Consider the following 24,727-nt stretch of genomic DNA (forward strand, 5'->3'; position numbering starts at 1 on the left):
GTGCAGACAAAAAAAAAAAAGGCTAACTATTTCATATGTAGAGACTAGAAGTGAAAGATCATTAGAATAAAATATTTAAAAGCATCTGAAGCAAATATCATAGCCAAAAGCTACTGAACAGAAAAGAAAACGGTAACCGCTTGTCTAGCCAGGAGCTAAATTCTTGTGAGCTAACAAAGAAGGGCGGAGAAGGCAATGGCACTCCACTCCGGTACTCTTGCCTGGAAAATCCCAGGGATGGAGGAGCCTGGAAGGCTGCATGCAGTCCATGGGGTCGCTGAGGGTCAGACACGACTGAGCGACTTCACTTTCACTTTTCACTTCCATGCACTGGAGAAGAACTGGCAACCCACTCCAGTGTTCTTGCCTGGAGAATCCCAGGGACAGGGGAGCCTGACAGGCTGCCGTCTATGGGGTTGCACAGAGTCAGACATGACTGAAGTGACTTAGCAGTAGCAGCAACAAAGAAGGGAAAACAGAGCTACAAAAAGTTTGGAGTTATTCTAAAGAAAGCTATGGCTGCAAACTCAAGGGCAGACTCCATTTATATACTTAAAATGCATTCATAATTGGGAACATATACCTTTTGGAGATCACTTAAGAAGCTTATCATTTGCCATTAAAAAAAAAAAAAAAAAAAAACTCTCTCCCTTTCTCTCTCACACACACACAAACACACACAGAAAAGCAGAAGCATACGTTTGCCCCTTGACCTAGGCCTAGAATCATGGCCTAAAGTTAACCAACAGTGACATCTTCGAAAGAAAGAATGAGGCTTAGATAAAGGTGCATTTACACACTTTATAAAAACTAATATTGAGCATCTATGCTGTTCCATGAACTATTTAAGGCATTTTACATGTTATTTCTATTTTTCACAACAGTGGTAGACAACAGATACTAGTATTACATTCATCATGAAGAAAGCGGAGGCTTAGCAGGTTAAGTCATTTCTTCAAGGTCACATAGAAAGTGGCCCATTCTGGATTCAAAAGAAGTCTGAACTCAAAATTGTGCTTCTTTAGACTGCTTATGTGAATCTACACTTGTTCTAGAAAACTTGCAATACCTTCCACAAAGCCAATAACACTTTGATCAAAATTCACACATATTAAGTAAATATTTTTACATCTAAATACACACTTACGTTTGGATGATATCTGTATCTGTAAACATATATATGTGTGTATACATTTCAAACACACTAAAATATACACTGATAACTGCAAATGTGTAAAATTTAGAGTTTAAGAAGATTATCTAGCATTAAAATTATTTAACTAAAATAGAATAAGACTGTACTATAGCTGACTATATGAAATCCCATCAAATATCTTCAGGACTCTGGCTTTTTATTCCTGTTACTACTAATTTGAAATAGCTAAAGAGATCCAGAAGAAAATCTGAAATTTAGAAACCTAAAGCCTCTACATTACTTGAAGCAACAGACCCTTAATTCCATTTGAATTCAGGAATTTTCATCTTCATGGAAACTCGATAGTGTGAGATAAATAAATTTGGCCCGATTCAGACACCCAAGGAATTTCTAGTTAATTTGAAGCCTGGATTACTCTGGAGACTTCATCAGTAGACAACTTTAGTTGGTTACTGCTTACCTGCAGTTTACAAATACTGTTTAAAAAAATTCCCAAGTTATCCACCTGACACCCCAAACTCAGTTCATCTACAGGAATCACTTTTCTCTGCCCTATAGATATGTTGATTTTGGCATGGGTCTAATAATAAGTAACAAAATCAATGATTTATACTTAGGAATATGGCTCAGCTCTTAAAAAAAAAAAAATTGCAAAAGAATATCCCCGACGTGTCAGACAGAATATTCAAATAGTGTCACATGGCCATACATTCTGCAGCTGTCAGGAAAACACTCCAAATGTTCTTTTTCTTTTTTTGGAGGCTGTGGTAGGGGTCGGCAGATGGTCAGATAGTCACTTCAACATCTCTGCTAAACTGTAGTCATGCATGCTGGTCAGGGTTATGAAGGCATGATGAATCTATTATCCATGCTGGGTCAACAGGCTTCTCTTGATACAAACCATATTAGGGATATGTAACCTATTAATTTCATTCGTGAATAATGGATAAATCATTCAGAGGCACAGACATTATACTCAGCTACCTTTATTAATGTCACAAGAGTTGAGGGTGTCAGGAAGGCTTGAAATATCACAGGTGTCCACGCTGAGAGGCGCAGATTGTGTAAATGAAAGGAATTTGTTGGGCTATTGTCTAGGCCTCTTTGACATCTTTGCTCTCTCTGGCATTTTCTCATCCTACAAAACATCAGAATCTCTTCTAAGATTCTTAAAATATTTTGAATCATCTCCTCCACCATCATCATTGGCAGCATTTAGTCATTAATTTATGGCACCCCACTACAGTACTCTTGCCTGGAAAATCCCATGGATGGAGGAGCCTGGTAGGCTGCAGTCCATGGGGTCGGGAAGAGTCGGACAGGACTGAGCGACTTCACTTTCACTTTTCACTTTCATGCATTGGAGAAGGAAATGGCAACCCACTCTAGTGTTCTTGCCTGGAGAATCCCAGGGATGGGGGAGCCTGGTGGGCTGCTGTCTATGGGGTCGCACAGAGTCAGACACGACTGAAGTGACTTAGCAGCAGCAGCAGCAGTCATTAATTTTCTGTCTTAAAGGGCACATCTGCATTGTCTGTTGAATCCTGTACACCCAATACTGCAGCTAAAGTGATCTTTTTCAAACACAAGTATGATTATATTACTTTTTTCTGCCTAAAATTTTCCAAAGGCTCGCCATTGTCTCCAAGATACAATTTAAAATTTAAATGTTATCCAAGGCATCTATGTTTCCAGTCCTTTCCATCCTTCCTGCCTGCTTTTTCTCTCTCTCTGTCTGAATCTCACTTCAAAACTTGAGCCACAGCGATCCTGAACTATTGCTACCTGCAGTTCCTTGAGCATGTCACTTTGCCATGGACCCCTGCACATTTGCACTCGCTGTTTCCTGAGAGGTCCGCTTCTCCTTCCTTGTCCATGGCCAGTTTCCCTTCACCCTTCAGGTACAATGCCTCAGAGAAGTACTCCATTCTGGGCCGGGTAGTCATTGCATTCTGTTCTTCATTATGGTTTCTGCCCATTTACTTTTCTGTGTCCTCCCCCAGGTGGTGAAAGTCTACGAAACAAGGGCTGTGCTCAGCGCCCTTGTTCAAAAAGTGCTGGACACCTAAGTGTCCATAAGACAGGGGTGGGATTCACCATGTACGGCAAAGCAGCCAGTGCATCGGCTGATGCTACTATAGGGAAGGAGTCATCAACGTGCCCTCAAATTGGGCAGTGGTTTTCCCTTTTCTTTTAATATTGTCATAGGAATATAAAGAACACTACGATAAAATTCCTTCCATCAAGGAACTCACATTTCAGTGGAAAAGACATTTTCTTCATCATTTACTGTGAGAAATTCTCTACTTGTGTTAATTTATGCAGGGGAACCTTTCCCAAGAGGGGAAGTCAAGAAGAATTTCTTGGAGGAAAAAACACTTGAGCTTAATTTGGTGCAATTTAACTCAGCGGCAATGAGCTTAGGTTTTCATGTCTGGTGGGCATGGAGCTGGATCCCAGTTCTGTCTTTGACTAACGCTGTGACTTTTGACATGTGACTTAATTTTTGAGTTTAATTTAAACTTATTTAAATTATGTGTTCTAATGTGTTAAATGAAGTCAGCAATATCCACCTCACCGGGATGTTACTAAATGTGATTAGCTTATTACTAAACTAAATGTTACAGAGATGAAATGCATAAAAAATGTGAGCTGTAACACATATAGCAAAGACCATAACTTCCTTATTGTGTTCCTTTGTTTAGTCATGTCCAACTCTCTGAGACCCCATGGACTGTAGCCTGTCAGGATCCTCTGTCCATGGAATTTTCCAGGCAAGAATAATGGACTGAGTTGCCATTTTATACTTCAGAGGATCTTCCCAACCCAGGAATTGAACCTCATCTCTCACATGTCCTGTACTGGCAGCCTGATTCATTGGATGTCTAACATCAATTCAAGTAATGGGGAGAAAGAACAGGGAAAGCTGGTATGAAAAGAATTCCTGTTGGATTGATGTAAATTGTTCATTGAGACTAAGAAGCTAGGTTTTAAGCTTCCTCAGTGATCCTATAAATAATGTTTGTGAGAACTATCAAATTAGCATGAGGGAAATGTTAAGAATAATAAGGATGCATGCTATTCTAAACCTTTATATTAACTCCTTTAACAACCATAACAGAAGGGATAGGCTACCCACTCCAGTATTCTTGGGCTTCCTTTGTGGCTCTGCTGGTAAAGAACCCGCCTGCAATGTGGGAGACCTGGGTTCCATCCCTGGGTTGGAAAGACCCCCTGGAGAAGAGAAAGGCTACCCACTCCAGTATTCTGGCCTGGAGAATTCCATGGACTGTATAGTTTATGGGGTCGCAAAGAGTCAGACACTACTGAGCAACTTTCACTTTCAATAATCACAAAGGCCTAGGAAGTGGTTACAAATACCTTAGTCTCATTTCCAGATGTGGAAATTGAGACACAGAAACGTTAAGTACTCAACTCAAAGTAACTTGACCAGTAAGTGACAGAGCCAAACACAGGCCATGTGTCTCTGTTCCGCTGTACGTGCGGTGACTGAGCGTAGGCATCAACCCGAATAGTCACTGAATGCATACTGCATTCCAGACACTGTTCTAGGCGAACTGGATATAGAGTTGACTGTATATTTACATATAGCATATATTTAAGGAGGAGATAGATGTTAACAAAGTAAACAATACATAAATAAAATACATAAATACTATAAATTTCAGATGTTAGTAAGGACAATTATATGACAATAAAACTATGAGAAGGAAAAAAAAAGTAATGGGGAAGCTACACTAACTTCAATGGAGTACAAAGGGGAGATTTTTTTGAGAAGGAGACATTTGAGTTGATGTTTCAATGATGAAATGAGCAAATCTTATAAAGAGCTGAGGGGAGATTTTCCCAGGCACATAGAATACCATATATAAATGCCTCAGGTGGGTAAAGCTTGGCATTTGAGGAATGATGAGAAAGTCAGTGTGGTCAGAGTAAACTGTTCTAGGAGTTGAAGGTTAGGCCATAATGTTGGGGAAAGAAGCAGAGGTCAGATCATATACAGCCTTATAGGTAATGAGTGTAATTATCACCTCTTGGAGGGTTTTAGGAATAAAAGTGGTATGATCAGGTTTCTACTTCAAAAAAGATCACTCTGGCTACCTTCTGGAAAAGAATGGGCAGAAGCAGAAGCTATTACTGTGGTCCAGGCATGGCGTGATATTGATTTGGACCAAGAGTCAGCAGAGTGCTAAATGTGACTGATTTTGAAATATATTTTTACGGTAGCACCAGTAAGACTTTTGCCAGATACCAAGGGAAAAAGAGTAATTATACAAGACTTCTCGATACATTATTTTTGGCCTGAATTACAAGGAATATTATAGAGTCAATGAGTTCAGATGACGAATATTAAGAGAGAAGCAGCTTAGGCCCTGAGGACAGGAAGTACAGGGAAATCATGAATTCTGTTAGGAATATATCAAATTTGGGTACTGGGTTTCTGGAGTGTTCCTACATTTAGAGGAAGAACCAGCAAGGAGACTGAGAAAGGGCACCAATGAGATGGTAAATAAACAGGAGGGTGCTTTGTTCTGGGAGGCAAGAAATTAACACCTTTGAGGAATGAGGCAGTGACAGCCACATCAAGCGCTGCTGAGAAGCAGGACTGAGAACTGAGGCTTGTACTGAGCAAGATGGAACTTGCTGGAACTTTGACAGGGACCGTTTTAGAGCTACTGTGAGGATGAAAACATGAATAGGTTAACATAAGAAAAGGAAGTCCTAAAGTGGAGTTAATGCAGACAGACAGTTTTCCTAGATTTCAGTTAAGCTCAATAGAACAACGAGGCAATAATGGATGAGGAACATTGGGACACATTTTTTTTAAGATGAGAGCTATTATCACGATAAATTAATCTAGGGAAAAAAAAAAAAAAAGGGCAAGAGAGAAACTGATATTACAGGAGAGAGAGGAGAAAACTCCAGAAGCAAATTCCTTAAATGGACAAGAGGTTATGGAGTCCAGGTTACAAGCGAAGAGCTGGCCTTGGAAAGAATCAGGGAACAAAGAGAGCACACTAGTGAATCTGGTGGTAGGAAGTAAGGCAGTTTTCATTTGATAGCTTAGATTTTCTCAAGGACATATGGAGAGAAATTAATAGTTAAGAGCAAGGACGAGGGAGGGGGTGTTTGAGATTTGAGGAGATGAAATGAGATAGGAAACTATTTTCCCAGAGACTGAGAAAAGGATTTTTCTAAAGAAATTGCTAAGAACTGGTTGGTTGTTTTGAGAGTTCGTTTGAAGCCAACAGTTATAAATTTAAAGTGAGATGACTAGGTGCTTCTCTTGCCATGTCTAGTTGCTCAGGCGCTGGCATGGAGTAATTAGGAAGGTGTAAGTTTAACCACAGTAGGTTAATAAGGGCTGAGATGACCACAAAAAAAAGAGAGAGAAGGAAAAATGCTGAGTGTGTAAGACAGAAAATTAGATGGACCAGGAAACATAGGCCAAGGGGAGGAGGAAAGTGAGTGAAATCAGATTCAAGGTCCCAGTGGGGAGGGGAGGTGTACTAGAACAAATGATAAGGACACAGAGGTGGTGGAGGTGCTCAGAGAAGGCGATGCTCGACAGAGAGGTCTTGGAAGGGCTACAGCTAAGGGCAAGGATAAGCTTCAGACTGCGACTGAGACCCTTCGGGCGGGAAGTAAAGGAGGTGAGACGGCATGCAAGCTCATAAAGTGAGTGTGGACACACACTAGAACCCACCACTGTTTGACTCATAGAGAATGTTCTACCTCACATCACTGCTGGCGTCTATTTCTGAGCTATAAAACCAGGGTAACTAAATGGTGTTACAATCAAGACGTATATATGTGTAGGGTTTGGGGGGCGAGAGGTTGACCTCCTAAGGGTAAGATCTGTGTAGTGGAAAGAGATCCTACGCTTAGAAGGCACTGCTATTGTCATCTTTTAATTCTTACTGGTTTTTAAGCAAAGGCCTCCCACTTTGATTTTGCACATTTTCCTACAATTTATATAGCTATTTCTGGACAGATGATTAGTGATTTAGGAGAAATGTCTTCTCTTTCCTCATTTGGGTTGATTTTCCATAAACCTCACTTTTATCCATTTTGCATGCCTTTAAAATAATTTATCAAAGTTCATAATGGAAGTTTTAAAGAACTCATCTGTCAAACACTTAACTTTTAATGTAAATTTCCTTTTAAAGCCATTCACAATAAAAATTAGGCTGGAAGTAAGAAATTACCTGACTAATAAAACTGAATAATTAGTAAACTGAAGAAGAAAAAAAAATAAGTTTAAATGTAGATCTAGAGTCTGAATTCATGCTTGGATGAAAGCACAGAAAAAAATACTTGCATTTTTATATCTTAATGTAAATATATTGCATATTTCCCTGGAGGAGGAAATTGCAATCTACTCCAGTATTCTTGCCTGAAAAATCCCATGGACAGAGGAGCATGATGGGCTACAGTCCAAAGGGTAACAAAGAGTTGGGCATGACTGAGCGTCTGAGCACTCACACACTGCATGTTTATTATGGAAAGTGTAGAAAATAAATCTAGACAAAAAGAAGTAACTAACAATTACCTCAAAATCCTTAACAAGAGTTAATAATTTTTAACATTTTGGTATGTATCCTTATTATGATTGTATATTATGCATACACAGATGAAGGTGAAAGAGGAGAGTGAAAAAGCTGGCTTAAAACTCAACATTCATATAATTAAGATCATGGCATCTAGTTCCATCACTTCATGGCAAATAGATGAGGAAACAATGGAAACAGTGACAGACTTTATTTTCTTGGGCTCCAAAATCACTGTGGAGGTTACTATAGCCATTGAATTAAAAGACACTTGTTTCTTGGAAGAAAAGCTATGACAACCTAGACAGAATATTAAAAAGCAGAGACATTACTTAGCCAACAAAGGTTCATTTAGTCAAAGCTAAGATTTTTTTCCAGTAGTCATGTATGACTATGAGAGTTGGACCAGAAAGAAGGCTGAGCACTGAATAACTTATGCTTTTGAACTGTGGTGCTGGAGAAGACTCTTTAGAGTCCCTTAGACTGCAAGCAGATCCAACCAGGCCATCCTAAAGGAAATCAGTCCTGAATATTCACTGGAAGGACTGTTGCTGAAGCTCCAATACTTTGGCCACTTGATGCAAAGAGTCAACTCATTGGAAATGATGCTGGGAAAGACTGAGGGCAACAGAAGGGGGAGACACAGGATGAGATGGTTGGATGGCATCATAAACTTAATGGACATAAGTCTGATCAAATTCCAGGAAACAGTCAAGGACAGAGAAGCCTGGCGTGCTGCAGTCCACGAGGTGGCAAAAATCAAACGTGACTGAGTGACGCAGCAACAACAAATGGCTGCTCCAATTTCCAGGCCCACTCAATGGCAGCAAATATTAATCTTTCTTTTAAATGTTTTGCCAATTGGGTTGAGAAAAACTGTTTAGTACCATTGTTTGTTTAATAGTAAGGCTGAGCAAGGTTCTGGATGCTACTGGCCTTTTCTTTTTTGATGAATGTCCTGTTAATACCTTTCAGTCACCTTTTTCTAGGCGTTCTTTGGCCTTTTTCTAGGAGTTCTTTGGCCTTTTTCTAGGCAGTCTTTGGCCTTTTTCTTATTCTTCTCTAAAACGCCTTTATATTTTAGGCTTAGGTACACAAAATTTCCCTAATTTTTCAAATCTTTGCCAAGGCCTGAACAACATGTTTTCAGAACTCTGCAGGGTTGCTTTTTTTTCTCTATGAGGGAGGTTTTAAAATCCTTCACATATTATTTTAAACTAAGGGGAAAAAAAAGAAAGAAAAAGCATGGTAATGGTAGTTAAGAAGATCATATTAATATCACGTAAATGAAAATACAGTATAACATATCTTAAAATGTATAGCAAAAGATTAATAATGAAAACAATAGGAAAAAAGTATTGATCCCTAGGTCAGGAAGATCCCCTGGAGAATGGAATGGCAACCCACTCTAGTATTCTTGCCTGGGAAATCCCATGGACAGAGGAGTCCATGGGGTCACAAAGAATCAGACACGACTGAGCAACTAACATTTTCACTTTCACATCACACAAGCTCACTGAATACTTGGCTTTCCCTATTCATTTTTCCAAACCCTAGCCATGCAGTACACTTAATCAAAGTTCTGGTGGGTTGGTTGGCTTGTCTCCATGCCTTCCACTGCAAACACTTCATTAATATTTTCATTGTGAGTGTGTGTATAATACACATTTGCACATTTCCCCAAGACAACCCATTAGAAAGCAGAATGTGAAATGCAAGATTAGGGTTTTGGATTATTGGATTTTTTCTTACCCTCTCCAATGTAATTTCTTCAAACTCATATTCAATTTCTGTCCCATTGACCTGTAAATAGGGGAAAAAAATAAAGAAAACTATTAAATACATTTTGAGGAGGAGAGAGCTGCATTTTAAATAACATTAGGGGGTTAAATTGCATCCTGGCTATGAATAAACCACACTTTATTGATGTTTGTGACTGAATGTTCTCTTCCAAATGAAATACAGTCTAAGGTGTTCTGAAATATGACTGAGACTCTACAAACAAAACAAAACAACAAAAAAACCTTCATTGTATCCTTTAAAATTTCTTGTTGTTTGGGAGAGAGAAAACAGCACAAAATATGTACTGTGAGTTTACAAAGAGAAAGCCATCTAGGGGCATTGTTACAATTACAAGGGAAATTTTTTTCATAATATCTTTCAATTTTTCTATGGATAGACTCTAAAATATGACCTTAAAAATCAGTGGTAAGGGCAACACAACCATATTACATTTTTGGCTGTAAAACAGCATTAAGAATGACCGTGTTAGATAAAGAATGCCTTCTCTTTATTGGTTCAAGCTCAGGTAATTTATCCCCATTATCCTCCTGCTATATTTGTTGAGAAGCCCTGACCCATGTAACCATAGCTTCAGTAGCAATGAGAAAAGAACAAACCAGGACATGCTTGAAATTCCTAGTGAGAAACCATTTTAACCATCCAACCAACCCTTAAATTGATTTGAACTTAGAGAGAGAAACACATTTTAAATATAGTCAGGCAACACAGAACATATGACTTAGATTTCAAGTGACATGAATACAGAACATATGAAGAACTACTTTAAAATAATCTAACAAATATTAAATTCTCACTTTTATCTATCACAGATCCTTCTCAGCCAGGCAAAATTTCTGAGCAAGGAAATTCTTGAATTGGCTATTGTTGTTGTTGTTGTTAGAATATGTCTCAACAACATTATTAACATTTAGAAATCAGTGAGAAAAAACTAATTTTCAAGTAAAAATCCATGATTTCTATAAAATTCTAATTTTACTTTACTGTCCCTTCTTTATAAGAATTTAAACACAGTTCTTGCATATTAAGAGCTTTATGGAGGCAAGGACCAGGCAGCCGCATTAACTAATGGAGCCTGACAAAAAAGAAATAATGAAGGGAAAAAAAGTGAATGGATGAATGACTGAACTAAGTAAATTATTTACCTGATTTATAAACACAGGCATTTGTGGGTTCTCTTCCTTAAGGAATATGAATATGGTATCATTAACTGAAGGTATAATCATAACTATAATCAGCAAATATAAAGAACAATAGACTTTACTTATATGTGTCCACCAGACACTTAGAGCATGTTTTTGATTTTCTAATTATATGAGCTAATTGGTGAATCACATTTTATTGTGTTACTACATTATCAAACAGCCCTAAACCAAATTTGATTTTCTGGGCTTCAGCAACTTAACGACTCAGGGAAGAGAACTTGAAGATGTTAGAACTAAGCTTTAGCGACTTTACAGTTTTTTAAATTTTATTTTTCACATGAAAAAATCAAAACTCAAACTCCCTCTGTGTTCCCATATTAATTCTTTTTTTGGTCTTTTTTGTTTTTCAAAACTGTTTTTAGTCGACAGAGGAAGTCAGAAAGGGAAGGCTGAGTTAATGTAATGTGTTTTAATTCTCACAGTATGGCTCCATGAAGCTTTTCTTCGCTTCAGTGCTCTCTAGAGTGGAGCCCTTCACACTATTAAAGTGCTGCAAACTGCAGTGGGGAAAAAAGAAAGAAAACTTCAAAGAGAAGAAAACAACAAGCCTATGATAATAAATATCAGAGGAGAAAATTTTGTTAGGAAGTGCTTACAAGATAAGAATACTTTAGTGACATACATTGCATAGTTGGGGTCTACCAAAATCCTTCCTTAACATTTGTATGATCATACATGCTGAATTATAAATCCTAGAAGCATTATTTATACATATCCAAGTTTGTATTCAAAAGTTCCCCGGACAGCTACATGAACTATTGATGGCTTTACATTTACTCCATGGGTCTTTAGTTTTCAACCCAAGAAAAAAATGTCATTTGCCTAATTCAATAGTATCCAGGATCTCTTTACAGGAAGGGAAGATGACATCCAGGTGGGGATGTAACCGTCCTTTTAAAAGAAAATATTCCATGACTACAACTGGATCTAGTGAAATTATAAAGGAGTGAAAGGATTTTGGCATAGGTGAGACAATATTTCAAGCTTTACTTGAGGAGCATTTAAAACACGGAATAACAGGAAAGATATTTAAGAGGGTCTAGAGTTTACTGCTTCATCACTAAGAGAGCATGATCTACACCGCCTAAGGGCCCCTAAGAAAAGAAATCCTACACTGATCCTTGGCAAAGACCTCAGGGGAAAGAATGAAATAGAAAGAACTAAGAATACTTCCATTTGATTCATTTCAATATTTGGCAAAACCAATACAATATTGTAAAGTTTAAAAATAAAATAAAATTTAAAAAATATATATCAAAATTTATACCAAAAAAAATAAAATAAACATAAGTGTTATAAAAGTGGGCTGTGACATTTGTGAACATTTAGTAGCTTTCCAGGTCGAGCTAGTGGTAAAGAATCCACTTTTCAATGTAGGAGGTGCAAGAGACACAGGTTTGATCCCTGGGTCAGGAAGATCCCCTGGAAAAGGAAATGGCAACCCTCTCCAGTATTCGTGCCTAGAAAATTCCATGGACAGACTACAGTCTACAGGGTCACAGAGTTGTACACGACTGAGCAACTGAGCACAAGCAGCAAAAATAACTTTTCAGAGGAGTATACCAGTTCAGTAGTCTTTAAATACTTTTTGTTCACATTTGCTTAGAGGAATAGTTACTTACTGAGTGGTAAAGAGCCAAAAGGTATGAATAGTAATTCCCTCCAAGCCATAATTTTGTGTATTCTTACTGTGAAAAACCAAGAAAAACTGTCATGAAGGGCCTCCCATCATCTTCTGGGGGATTTATAGACAATCTATTGTCTCAACTTGCCTTGATGGTCTCACTCTACTTCCAATTAGTTTAACAATATATGCCATTTAATTTAAAAACAAACAAACAAACAAACAAAAAAAAACAGGCTTTGGGGCTTCCCTTGTGGCTCAGTGGTAAAGAATCAGCCTGCCAATGAAGGAGACTCTGGTTTGATTTCTGGTCCAGGAAGATCCCAACATGCTGAGGAGCAACTAAGCCCCTGCACCACAAGTACTGAGCCTATGCTCTAGAGTCCGGGAGCCACAACTACTAAGCTCTAACTATTGAAGCCAGCACACTACAACTATAGAATAGTTCCAGCTCAGAGCTGGAGAAAACCCCATGCAGCAACAAAGACCCAGACAGCCAAAAATAAATAAAATTATTATTTTTTTTTTAAAAAGGGGGCTTCCCAAGTGGTGCAGTGGCAAAGATATCTGCCAACACAGGAGATTCAAGAGATATGGGTTCAGTCCTTGGGTCTGGAAGATCCCATGGAGGAGGGCATGGTAACCCACTCTAGTATTCTTGTCTGAAAAATTCCATGGACAGAGCCTGGCAGTCTACCTTCCATGAGGTTTCAAAGAGTTGGATGAGACTGAATGTGCATTCAATTTTGGCTTCCCCGGCAGCTCAGCAGTAAAGAATCCCCCTGCAATGCAGGAGATGCGGGCAGGAGACTGGTTTGATCCCTAGGTCAGGAAGAGTCCCTGGAGAAGGAAAATGGCAACCTCCTCCAGTATTCTTGCCTGGAAAATCCCAATCCATGGAGTCACAAAAGAGTCAGACACGAGTGGGCAGCTAAACAACACTGAAAAATACTGCCAAATACAATTTTTTTCTTGACTAACAATATCTCCTGTGAGGTTTAAGCACCCTGGTAATGTTTTATGCTACTGGTGGTTTGCAGCCTGTACAGCTGCATGGAGATGGTTCCAGTTAACTCAGATCTGGCTCTGACCATCACCCAGCATTGTCTCTCCACCTGGAGAAGTGAGAGAATAGGCAGCTTTCTAGATGTGGAGGGTCAGTAAAGTAGATGGAACTTTCCAGTTTTGAAATATGTTTTTGTTCAGATACTTGATTTTTCTGAACCTAATGGTTATGGAGTGTCAGCTGCTAGGTTTCCATGGTGGCTGGAAAATCAAATTGATGCTACATATTGTCCTGTCCTATTCTGAGCATTTAGCCTTCCTGGCCTCAGATGGAAGTTAAGACAAGAGCATAACCTATTCAAATTCAAACTTGGCATTTAAAATTCTAATTTCATAAACTTTGAGTACTTTATATATGTTTTTCTCTCCCTAACAGTCTTTAGCTAATTTCACTGCTTTTTCCTTTTTATTTCCCTTCAGTGCTATAGTAACCACCTGTCTGGGTGATAATATAATTTGATTTGAGATCTATTTTTATTTCCTGAAAAGAGGTTTTTCATGAATAAGACACGTGAACTAGTCCATGTTTTAATGTTCTTTAACTGGAATCCTAAATAATGATTCCTTTGAATTTTTTGTTCATGTCTATATTGTAATTTCATTAAAACTAACAGCATTCTAAAATGTAAGAAGAATGAATTTTATACATCCCCATATCACATATTAAAACAAGTGCTGAAACATGAATATCCAAGTGTTGGCTTTTTAGGACAAAGCAATTCTACCCAATGAGCAAGTATTGAGCTTGCATGATGTGCCAAGTGATATGAGAGACACTGAGAAAATAAAGATTTTAGTATATTATTCCTATTCTCAAGAAACATACAGTCCTTATAGAGGTGCCACATACAAACATTAAAACCTCACAGAAGTGTGATATCTAATATACAAAATACGGAAGTGAATTTGAGCCACAGCCCCTCTGTTGCCACATGCAAGAGCTATACAGATCCATTTACCATTGGTTGTGTATATATATTTGATTCCTAAGTAGTATAGAATATGACAGTAATGACTAATTCTGTCCATTATTATAAGTGATTATAATACAGTAAATAAGACATCTCAATCTTTTGACTTTTAGCATATAAAGCTGAGTGATGAATTTCAACATTGGTTTAAAGGTATCTATGACAACTGGCTTAAAAAAAAAAAAGTATCTATCCATATACTTACGCCATTTCTGTATCTTTTAAAAAATGTATTTTTTAAGATTGAAATATAACTGCTTTACAATGTCGTGTTAGTTTCTGCTGTACAACAAAGTGAATCAGCTATATGTGTATGCAAGTTAAAACAATAAGTATATACCCATTAAAATGTCTAAAAATAAAAAGAGAAATTTTAGTTACAATAGCACATGATTATCTTTATGAAATTGTTGAGAAGAATAAATGAGAGAACACATCTTAGCTCCTGGCACATAGTAGGTATTCAGTAGTGAGAGCTATTCTAATGAGTTTTGGATTAACAGTCTGCAGGGTCACAAAATTTATTTGATCAAATACTGAATATTTACTCATTTTTCTCTCGTTCTCTTTCATTGTGGCACAGGGGATCTTTGATCTTCCATGTGGCATGAGCGGTCTTTAGTTGTAGCATGCAGACTCTTAGTTGTGGCATTTGGGATCTAGTTCTCTGACCAGGGATTGGAACCTGGACCCCTGCATTGGGAGTTTGGAGTCTTAGCCACTGGGCTCCCAAGGAAGTCTCTGTGTTTTCTTTTTAATATTCTCTTGCCCAGTTTGACCATCATGTTGCTCTATTACTGGCATTCATTTTCCCAAGGCTGATCTCATTGCATCCTTTATATTCCCATCTTCTTAGGGATATAAGACTTTATTTTACTCTTTTTTTTTTTTTTTTTTGTACCCCTGTAGCTTCTGGCACCATGCCTTCTTCATAGTATGTTTCTGGAAGAATCTTTAAAACCAAGTCATGGGAGAACTCTAAAAATTGCATTGTTACTGAATTCTTCTCCATTAGGCAGCTCCTAATAACTGCAGTCTCTTCCTATGAAATATGGCTTCTTCCATCTTGGGACAGTTTTTATACACATGAATGAAGTGGTAAGTGGTAGTCGCTCAGTCATGTCTGACTCTGTGTGACCCCATGGACTGTACCCTGCCAGGCTCCTCTGTCCATGGGATTCTCCAGGCAAGAATATTAGAGTGGATAGCCATTCCCTGGGTCTTCCTGACCCAGGGATAGAACCTGCATTTCCTGCACTGGCAGGTGGATTCTTTGCCATCTGAGCCAGCAGGGAAGCATTGGTAAGTTCTAATTTATATACTGAATATATGAATTAAAGCATGATCTAACAGTTATTGCGAACCTACCATGTGCTAGGTATAAGCCCTGGAGAGAGAGGTATGAATGACATATGACTCCTGCCCTCAAATAACTCAGTCTAGCAGAGGGAGACTAATGAATGATAATAGGCAACAAAGTGATATGACTGCTGTGCTAATGCCTGTGATTACAGCAGCTGCAGAGACAACATAAAGGAAGGGATGTGTGATTGTACCTAGAGGTTGTCAAAAAGGGTTTCATAGAGGAGATGGTATGAACCAAACGTGTTCAGAGGCAGACGTCCATCAGAATGGGAAGGAAAGAGATGAGCCTATCAGGACATAGGGAACAGCGGGAACCACTTCTTCAGAATGCTCTGTGAGGGAAAACACTGCTCTGGAAGTCATTAAGACCTGTGTTGCAGTCTTGCTTCTGTGGTGTAACATGCTGGGTAACCCTGGCAAGGTCGTGGTGCTTCAATTTTCTCATGCGGATGGAAGATCTCGGAGGTTGCTCCCTGCTCTGACCTTCTCACATCAGGGCTTTCCTCTCCATCTACTGTTGAAATCATATTTACTTTGCCTGTCACTTTGGTCAAGGTGCACCCAACCTTGACTTAAGGGCTCACTGAGGACTTTTCTGTTAATTCTCCATTCCAAAGATCCCAGTCGACAACCCATAATCCTACCAGCTAATATCTCCCTAATCTCCAGGGACTTCAGGCATGTCCCTTCTCCTTGATCTTGTCAGCATCAGGAAGGAGACTAGCTGGCAGGATCACCTGCTCTCCTTTGCTCCACTCAAGGACTCCACCTTCACCACCTTCCCTATTTCTTCTTAAAGATCTCAAGTCTACTGGTAGAAATAAAAGGTAGCTTTTTATCTTTGAAAAAGGAAAAAAAGGGGGAGTTTTGCTCTACCCTCAATCCAAAAGAAAGAACTGAAGGCTGATATTCATTATCTGTATCCTTTTTTCCAACACATTGAACTTTACATATCTCTGCTGAATGGATGAAAAACAAGTACTAAAAGTGATAGTTAATAAACCAGCATGGAAGCTCTAATCAGGATGAGAGCATCATTAAACAAAGCCTGGAGGTTTGTCACACACAACCAAACTGCCCACTACTTTCTTTAATAATGTCCCTCCTTCTAGACTGTTTCCACTAAAATTGTATCTCCTCTTCATATTAAGAGGAATTATGACAGAGAAATTAAAAGCTCAGAAGATGGAATCTAAAAGTCCCAAATTCCAATTCTGTCACTTATATAAGCTATTGAAATTCATCTTTGCTAAGCATTATACCCATTAGTGTAAGTGTTAATATTGTTTCTTTGACTAGAAGTAAGCAAAAAATTTTCTGGTTAAACTTTAGTGAGCATCTATTTTGATCTAAGGCATGTATCTGGTTATTTCAGGAATACTATTCAATTATAATGAGATTGGTTTACAAATATACAACATTATAAGAAGTTAAAATTAGAATACATAACATGTCTTAATGATCAGGATAACCACGATGGTGTGCTCACTCACCTAGAGCCAGACATCCTGGAGTGCGAAATCCAGTGGGCCTTAGGAAGCATTACTATGAACAAAGCTAATGGAGGTGATGACATTTCAGGTGAGCTATTTCAAATTCTAAAATTCTTTGAAAGTGCTTCACTCAATATGCCAGCAAATTTGGAAAACTCAGCAGTGGCCACAGGACTGGAAAAGGTCAATTTTCATTCCAATCCCAAGAAAGGTAATGCCAAAGAATGTTCAAACTAATGTACAATTGCACTCCCATGTTATTTTACTGCATGAGTAGCTTTAATTTTTCTTTACCTTTAAAGAACATTCCAGACTATCCACCAGCTATCCCCAACCTACTTGTCTAGCTACAGATCTTAGATCTTATCTTCAAAATAATTTTCTAGCTAAGTAACTGAACTTAAACAAAATACCTCCTCTCTTTGGTATCTTTAGTAATGTCATACACTCTACCATAAAGGGACTTCCCAGGTGGTACAGTGGTAGAGAGTCTGCCTGCCATTGCAGGAGACGTGGGTTCTATCCCTGGGTGGGGAAGATTCCCTGGAGTAGGAAATGGCAACCCAGTCCAGTATTCATGTATGCCATGCTGCACCTCCACATAAGTATATTTACTTTATGCTTATTAAAATATTAATTTAGAAAAATAGTTTTGAATGCCTAGAATTTCCCAGGTACTAAGTTAGGTCCTAGAGATACAATAAGTAAACAGAACACAGTCCCTATCCCCATAGAGCTGGATTCTATTTGGGGACATGGGACACTTCCATTTATGTCAGTCAAAGGCTGTCTCTTCTATAAAGTCAAAAAATGCTTCTTATCAATCTTCTGAAAATCACTACTCTATTCTCTAAATCATCTTCCCCATGCTAGTAGCAATAATGATACTACTATTACTACTAGTATTAGTACTACTACTGCTTCTTTTCTTAAGTATCTAATACATGCTAGGCACTATGATAAGTTGATCTAATAATCAAATAAAACAAATCCTGGGGGCTAGACATTTTAATGTTAATTTTACTATTGAGAAAACCAGGGTTCTAAGCTAAGCAACTTCTCCAAGGTTATACAGTCATAAAGGGAAAGTCAAAGTGTTAGTTGCTCAGTCGTGTCCGACTCTTTGCGACCCCATGGACTGTATTCCTCTGTCCAAGGAATTCTCCAGGCAAGAATACTGGAGTGGATTACCATTCCCTTCTCCAGGGCATCTTCCTGACCCAGGGGTCGAACCTGGGTCTCCCGCATGGCAGACAGATTCTTTACAGTCTGAGCCAACAGGGAAGCCTGAACATAGTCATAGGTAACATAAATTGGGACCATCTTGTTCATCTTTCTCATCACTTAGTAATGGGAAGCATATGCTCAATCCAAACTTGTGGAAGAAGATTAAAGAAGGAGTGGCTCTAAGGAGAGAGGAAAGAATGGGATGTATCTAGAGCTTGAATTGAAGGGAATTTTAATGTTAAACCACTGGTCTTTCTCCCTGGTAATCCAGACCTCTTTCTCTCACTGTACCTGTGGTCTTCCTTATAGTTCAGCTCCTCGCATTGTGCCTTATCTTTCCTGATACACTGTCCTCCGGTTCAGATGAGACACTGTATTTTAGATTTTTTTTCTCTTGTGTCACCTATCATACTGACTTGCCCACAGTAGTCATTTCATAAATAGTTATTAAAGAAATAAATCAATTGCACCTTATGTTAAGAGCTTTTTTTTTTTTTGCCATGGATCTTTTAAAATCTCTTTGTATTCAAAAGTCCTACTTACCATTGTCAGTTTGCAAAGGAATGAACTTGCTTTCTCTCTAATCATTTTACTTCAAAGCTTGCTAACACTAAGCTGTCTCCCTTTTTCATCTGAATATAAGTCACAGTTTCAGCATGCTTCAACATCAATCCATCGACCAACAAATATTTGTTGAGTGACTCTCCCTGCCTTCTTTACTAGTTCATGTGATTTCTTTTAATCTGATTTCAAAAGTACATCAGTATCTTCACAACCTTGGAAAAGAACTACAGCACTTTATCACTCTGCTAATTTATCTGCTCTTTCATCAAGATCACATGAAGAAGTTTTTTAAGTTCTGTGATTCTGAAAAAATGCTTTGGTTTACTCGTTATAAAACAAACAAACTAAAAGGTCAGATCGATTTCTCTGGATCAGATGCTAAGGGAGAGCATTCTGTTGTTTTATGTTATTTCACCTTTCCTGGAGCACTATGGGGCTTCCCAGATGGCTCATCAGTAAAGAATTTGCGTGTTAATGCAGGAGACGCAAGTTCAATCCCTGGGTCGGTAGGATCTCCTGAAGTAGGAAATGGCAACCCACTCCTATACTCTTGCCTGGGAAATCCCACGGACAGAGGAGCCTGGTTGGCTACAGTCTATGGGGTCTCAGAGTCAGATATGACTTAGTGACTGAGCACAGGCACGAAGCACCTTAGGATTATGACAGGGGACTGAGTATGAATGCTGTTCCTGGCCCCACCACCTAGCCAGTTGATAAAATATGGAACCTGAAAGGTTTCACGTTGTCTATATGTAACCTTCTTCAGAGTATTCTAACAACAGTATTAATAATTAATATACTATATTCACATACATTATTATTTGCTCCTCATATCAATTCTAGGTGGGTCAGTATCAATATCTGAATCTTATAGATGAGTAAATAGCCCAAAAATGATAGACAAATTGCTTGAAATAGCTCAGTTTGGGGTTTAGGACTCTGATTCTAGTCCTAATCATGTCTGACTCTTTGCGACCCCATGGACTGTATTCCATGGACCTGTATTCCAATGGACCCCTGATTCCATTACATTATGCTGCACACATAGGTTTCACTCTAAAAGTGAGAGATAACCTGGCTGAATTATATGAAATTGTCGATGTTTAATTGGTTTTAACTTAAACAATCCTGCAATTCTGCACATTTCAACCTGAGAGTTGACAATTACTTACTATGGTGAGAAGACGCTAGAATTCTAGTCAAGCTGTCTGGGTTAACAGCACGACTCTCTCACACTCTAGTTATAAAATGTTGAATGAATTACTTAACCTTTCTGAGCCTTGGCATTCTTATTTACAAAATAGATGGTAATTAAATTATTGGGTTGTATAAACACTGAATGATATAACTTTGTAAAAGTTTAGTGTTTAGCACCTAGTGAACCCTCAAAAATACTAGCTACAATTATTCTGAGGTTTTCCCTAGGTCTGTGTAGGCATATTTAAATCCTGCCTATTCACTCTTCTAAAGAGAAACTAGTATAGGCACACACATGTGTTGGAGGCAGAGGGAAAATGGTAGGTACATGTTAAGTTGTGCTCAATATTCACACAGAGGACTTGAGATACCCTCTTTCCTCTGTGAGATTCGATTAACTTAGATCAAATAGAAACCTATCTGAACAAAAAAGTATAATATATTTTTCAACGAAAAATTTAAAAGTTCAAGTTCCTACATTGGTATCAATTCTTCCCAGACTGGATCCTAGAGTTTAGAAGATGGGCTTCCCTTGTGGCTCAGCTGGTAAAGAATCCACCTGCAATGAGGGAGACCTGGGTTTGATCACTGGGTTGGGAAGATCCCCTGGAGAAGGGAAAGGCCACCCACTCTAGTACTCTGGCCTGGAGAATCCCATGGACTGGATAGTCCATGGGGTCCCAAAGAGAACGACTTCCACACGTATGCTGAAGTTCCTGCTGACAACAGCTAGCCACAACAGGGACGCTGGGCTGCACACTGGATATACCAAATCTCTTTATCTCTGGACCCTTGACTGTCCAATCCCCAGGGCTTTAAAAAATTCCAGCACTGTGGTAACTGGAAGCTGATAGTATAAGCTCTAAACAGTGTATCATGATTAACCAAAGGTTATTGCTGCTGGGTTTTTTTTTTTTTTATTCTCTTGGAACAAAAATACTCAAAAGCATATGAACATAAATCCCCAATTACATTAAAATAAATAAATTCCATAAATACCTTAAGCATAGTAAACAAATATTAATTAATCAGACAGTAAATCCTGGATGGGAAGCACCAAGGATTGAAGGCAGTTGGTAGGAAGGGAGAAGTTATGAAGGGATTTAAATCATATTGTTACCACACTATCATTTTTCTTAATGACATTAGGATGACTTTTTTTGCCACGTGTTCTCTGTGTAATTACTACTTATCTTCCAAAACACCTCCATTCTTCTCCTTTTCCAGATACCTAATGCTACCATAAACCCTGCCCTTCCTTCCCTAGCCCTTCTTACACAAAGGCTAGGTTAGGTTTATGTCATTTCTCTGTGTCTACAGAGTATTTGTGTAGATCCTTTGCCCAGACTGTAGATTGTGTTTGTCACAGCTTCCCTTCCAAGGAACAAGTGTCTTTTACTTTCATGGCTGCAGTCACTGGCCACAGTGATTTTGGAGCCCAAGAAAAGAAAATCAGTCACTGCTTTCACTTTTTCCCCTTATATTTGTCATGAAGTGATGGGACTAGGGCTTCCCTGATGGTTCAGTTAGTAAAGAATCCACCTGCAGTGCAGGAGACCTCTGTTAAATTCCTGAGTGGGGAAGATCCACTGGAGAAGGGAAAGGGTGCTCACTCCAGTATTCTTGGGCTTCCCTTGTGGCTCAGCTGTTACCGAATCTGCCTGCAGTGCAGGAGGCCTGGGTTCGATCCCTGGGTTGGGAAGATCCCCTGGAGAAGAATACCTACTCCAGTATTCTGGCTTAGAGAATTCCATAGACTGTATAGTCCTTGGGGTCACAAAGAGTCTAGATGCAATAATCTTAGTTTTTTTTTTTTTTAAGGTTGAGTTTTAAGCCAGCCTTTCCTATTCTCTTCTTACACCCTCACCAAGAGGAGGTCTAGCTCCTCTTCACTTTCTGTAGTTAGAGTGGTATCATCTGCATAGCTCAGTGGTTATTTCTCCCAGCCATCTTGATTTCAGTTTGTGATTCATCCAGCCCAGCATTTCGCAGGATATATTCTGCATAGAAGTTAAATAAGCAGAGTGGCAACACAGAGTCTTGTTGTATTCCTTTCCCAATTCCAAACCAGTCAGTTGTTCCATGTTCAGTTCTAACTGTTGCTTCTTGGCCCACATAAAGGTTTCTCAGGAGACAGGTAAGATAGCCTGATATCTCTTTAAGAATTTTCCACAGTCTCTTTGCTGACAAAGATCTGTATAGTCAAAGCTATATTTTTTTCCAGTAGTCAAGTACGAGTGTGAGAGTTGGACCATAAAGAAAGCTGAGTGCTGAAGTTGATGTTTTTAAACTGTGGGGCTGGAGAAAACTCTTGAGAGTCCCTTGATTTGCAAGGAGATCAAATCAGTCAATCCTAAAGGAAATTAACCCTGAATATTCATTGGAATGACTGATGCTGAAACTGAAGCTCCAATACTTTGTTCACTTGATGTGAAGAATGGAGTCATTGGAAAAGACCCTGCTGCTGGGAGAGATTAAAGGCAGGAGGAGAAGGGGGTGACAGAGGATGAGATGATTGGATGGCATCACTGACTCAATGGACATGAGTTTGAGCAAACTTCAGGAGACAGTGAAGGACAAGAGAGCCTGGCGTGCCGCAGTCCATGGGGTCACAAAGAGTCGGACATGACTTAACAACTGAACAACAAGTAGAATGTGTTTTCTACAAGCTTCTGGCTTTAGATTCAATCAGACACGGATTCTAACCTGAAATTGGCCACTATTAGTTTTGTGACTTTAGAAAGATACATAGTCTCAGTTCCTCCTCAGTAAAATCCGACAGTATTTATATTTACCTCAATAGAGGTGTCTGGAATTTTAAATTAACCAAGAAGTATAGCACAGTGCTCAAGCATACATACTGTACATACTCCAATTGATCAAATATAGAGATTATAAAGTTACTTAGAGCCAGATTTCCTCCCAAGTTTGATTCTGCCAGTTTCTACCTGTGAGATATCTGTGTCAGTTCCCTCATCTGTAAATCAGGGTTCTTAATCTCATTGAGTTGTGAAGAGCTGAATGAATTAGTGAATTAGTATAAATGAAAAGAATAAGTAAAATACTTGAGACATACTAAATGTTATTGCTATTATACTATCCATCATTATTACAGAAAGGTAGAGAAAGGTGCTCAGCAAATCCTCTCCCCAGGACAACTTAAAAACAGAATTGCCAAAAACAGCCATTTCTGGACTCTGGGAACTGACTAAAGGCATATATATTAAAAAAAAAAAAAAACAAAAAACAAAACAAAACAAAACACCTTTGATTCAGGAACCTGAGTTAGCAACAGTGGAAATCTGATGTTCTAGACTAGGACTACTCTTATACATTTCCTCCCCCAAATTCTGTGGGTGCAATAGTTCTACAAGGGCAGGAAAATCTATGAAAACTAGAAGTTGGCTGTCACAGGAAACCAACTTTGGAGCAACATATGGAAAATCTCATAATCAGACATGTTGTTAAAGAACAACAGTGATTTTGGTGGTAAATACTAAAAAAGTAAACACCATAGTAACTTAAGCTAGTGATATTGGTTGGTGAGAGCTACAGACTGTCTGGGCTTCCCAGGTGGCATTAGTGGTAAAGACCCTGCATGCCAATGCAGGAGACAGAAGAGACATGGATTCGATGCCTGGGTTGGGGAGAGTTCCTGGAGGAGGGCATGGCAACCCACTCCAGTATTCTTCCATGGAGAATTCCATGGACAGAGGAGCCTGGCAAGCTGCAGTTCATAGAGTCACAAAGAGTGGGATATGATTGAAGCAACTTAACACACATGCAGAGACTCCAGACTAGCTAGAAATATAACAGGAAAATCTGTTGAATAAATCATGGCAAGCCTTGATAGCTCCAAATGATCCCTGCCAGACAGAAGATTGAGTGCATGTACAAGGACATCCATAGATGCAGTAGAAACTGTAGAAGGTCCTAGCCATCTACGCATCTCAGGATGAATGTGAGGGCATGAACATATGCAGGGCAATCATAATAGAATCTATTATAAAATAAAATCTCAGACAGATTTGTAAACTGTTTGAATTTAAAACACATTTCTACCCACAGGATAATCTAATTTACCAAGTATGAATCAGAATCAGGTATGACAACTATTTTACCCAAGCCTAACCTGCTAGGGTTTTGCCTAACCTACCTGGGAAACACCAACTTCAGCACCCACTAGTCACTCAGTAGCCTAAGGGGAAAAACTGAAAAGCGCTGGTGACATTCACAACCCAGAGGCAGCAGCTTACTAAAAGACTGAAATTAAGTCATAAGAATATAAAACACTATGCCTTCCCTTTGCTACCTGACCACCGCATTATTAAAGGCTTATTTACTTCAGTTCCTTTTACTCAGCACATCATGTTTTTCAATAAAAAAAATTACAAAGCATAATAAAAGTTAAAACACATAGTTTGAAGAGACTGAACAACTATTAACCAGAGGCAGATATGACAGGAATGTCAGAATTATCAAAACAGG

At 38.8% G+C, this 24,727-nt stretch overlaps 1 protein-coding gene across 33 annotated transcripts in view; it reads right to left on the reverse strand.

The window, feature by feature from the left end:
- Window positions 1-24,727, reverse strand: part of DLG2 (discs large MAGUK scaffold protein 2) — a 2,335,250-nt gene that overhangs the window by 774,508 nt on the left and 1,536,015 nt on the right. For all 33 annotated transcript variants that reach the window (XM_086384619.1, XM_086384611.1, XM_086384617.1 and 30 more), the window contains one exon: window positions 9,481-9,531. In XM_086384619.1, coding sequence (XP_086240745.1) covers window positions 9,481-9,531 — 51 coding nt within the window. The remainder of the gene's footprint in view (window positions 1-9,480; window positions 9,532-24,727) is intronic.

The sequence above is a fragment of the Bos grunniens genome, chromosome 29, assembly GCF_055505025.1.
Source record: "Bos grunniens cultivar Pamir isolate PY7600 chromosome 29, Bosgru_T2T1.0, whole genome shotgun sequence".
Taxonomy (NCBI): Eukaryota; Metazoa; Chordata; class Mammalia; order Artiodactyla; family Bovidae; genus Bos; species Bos grunniens.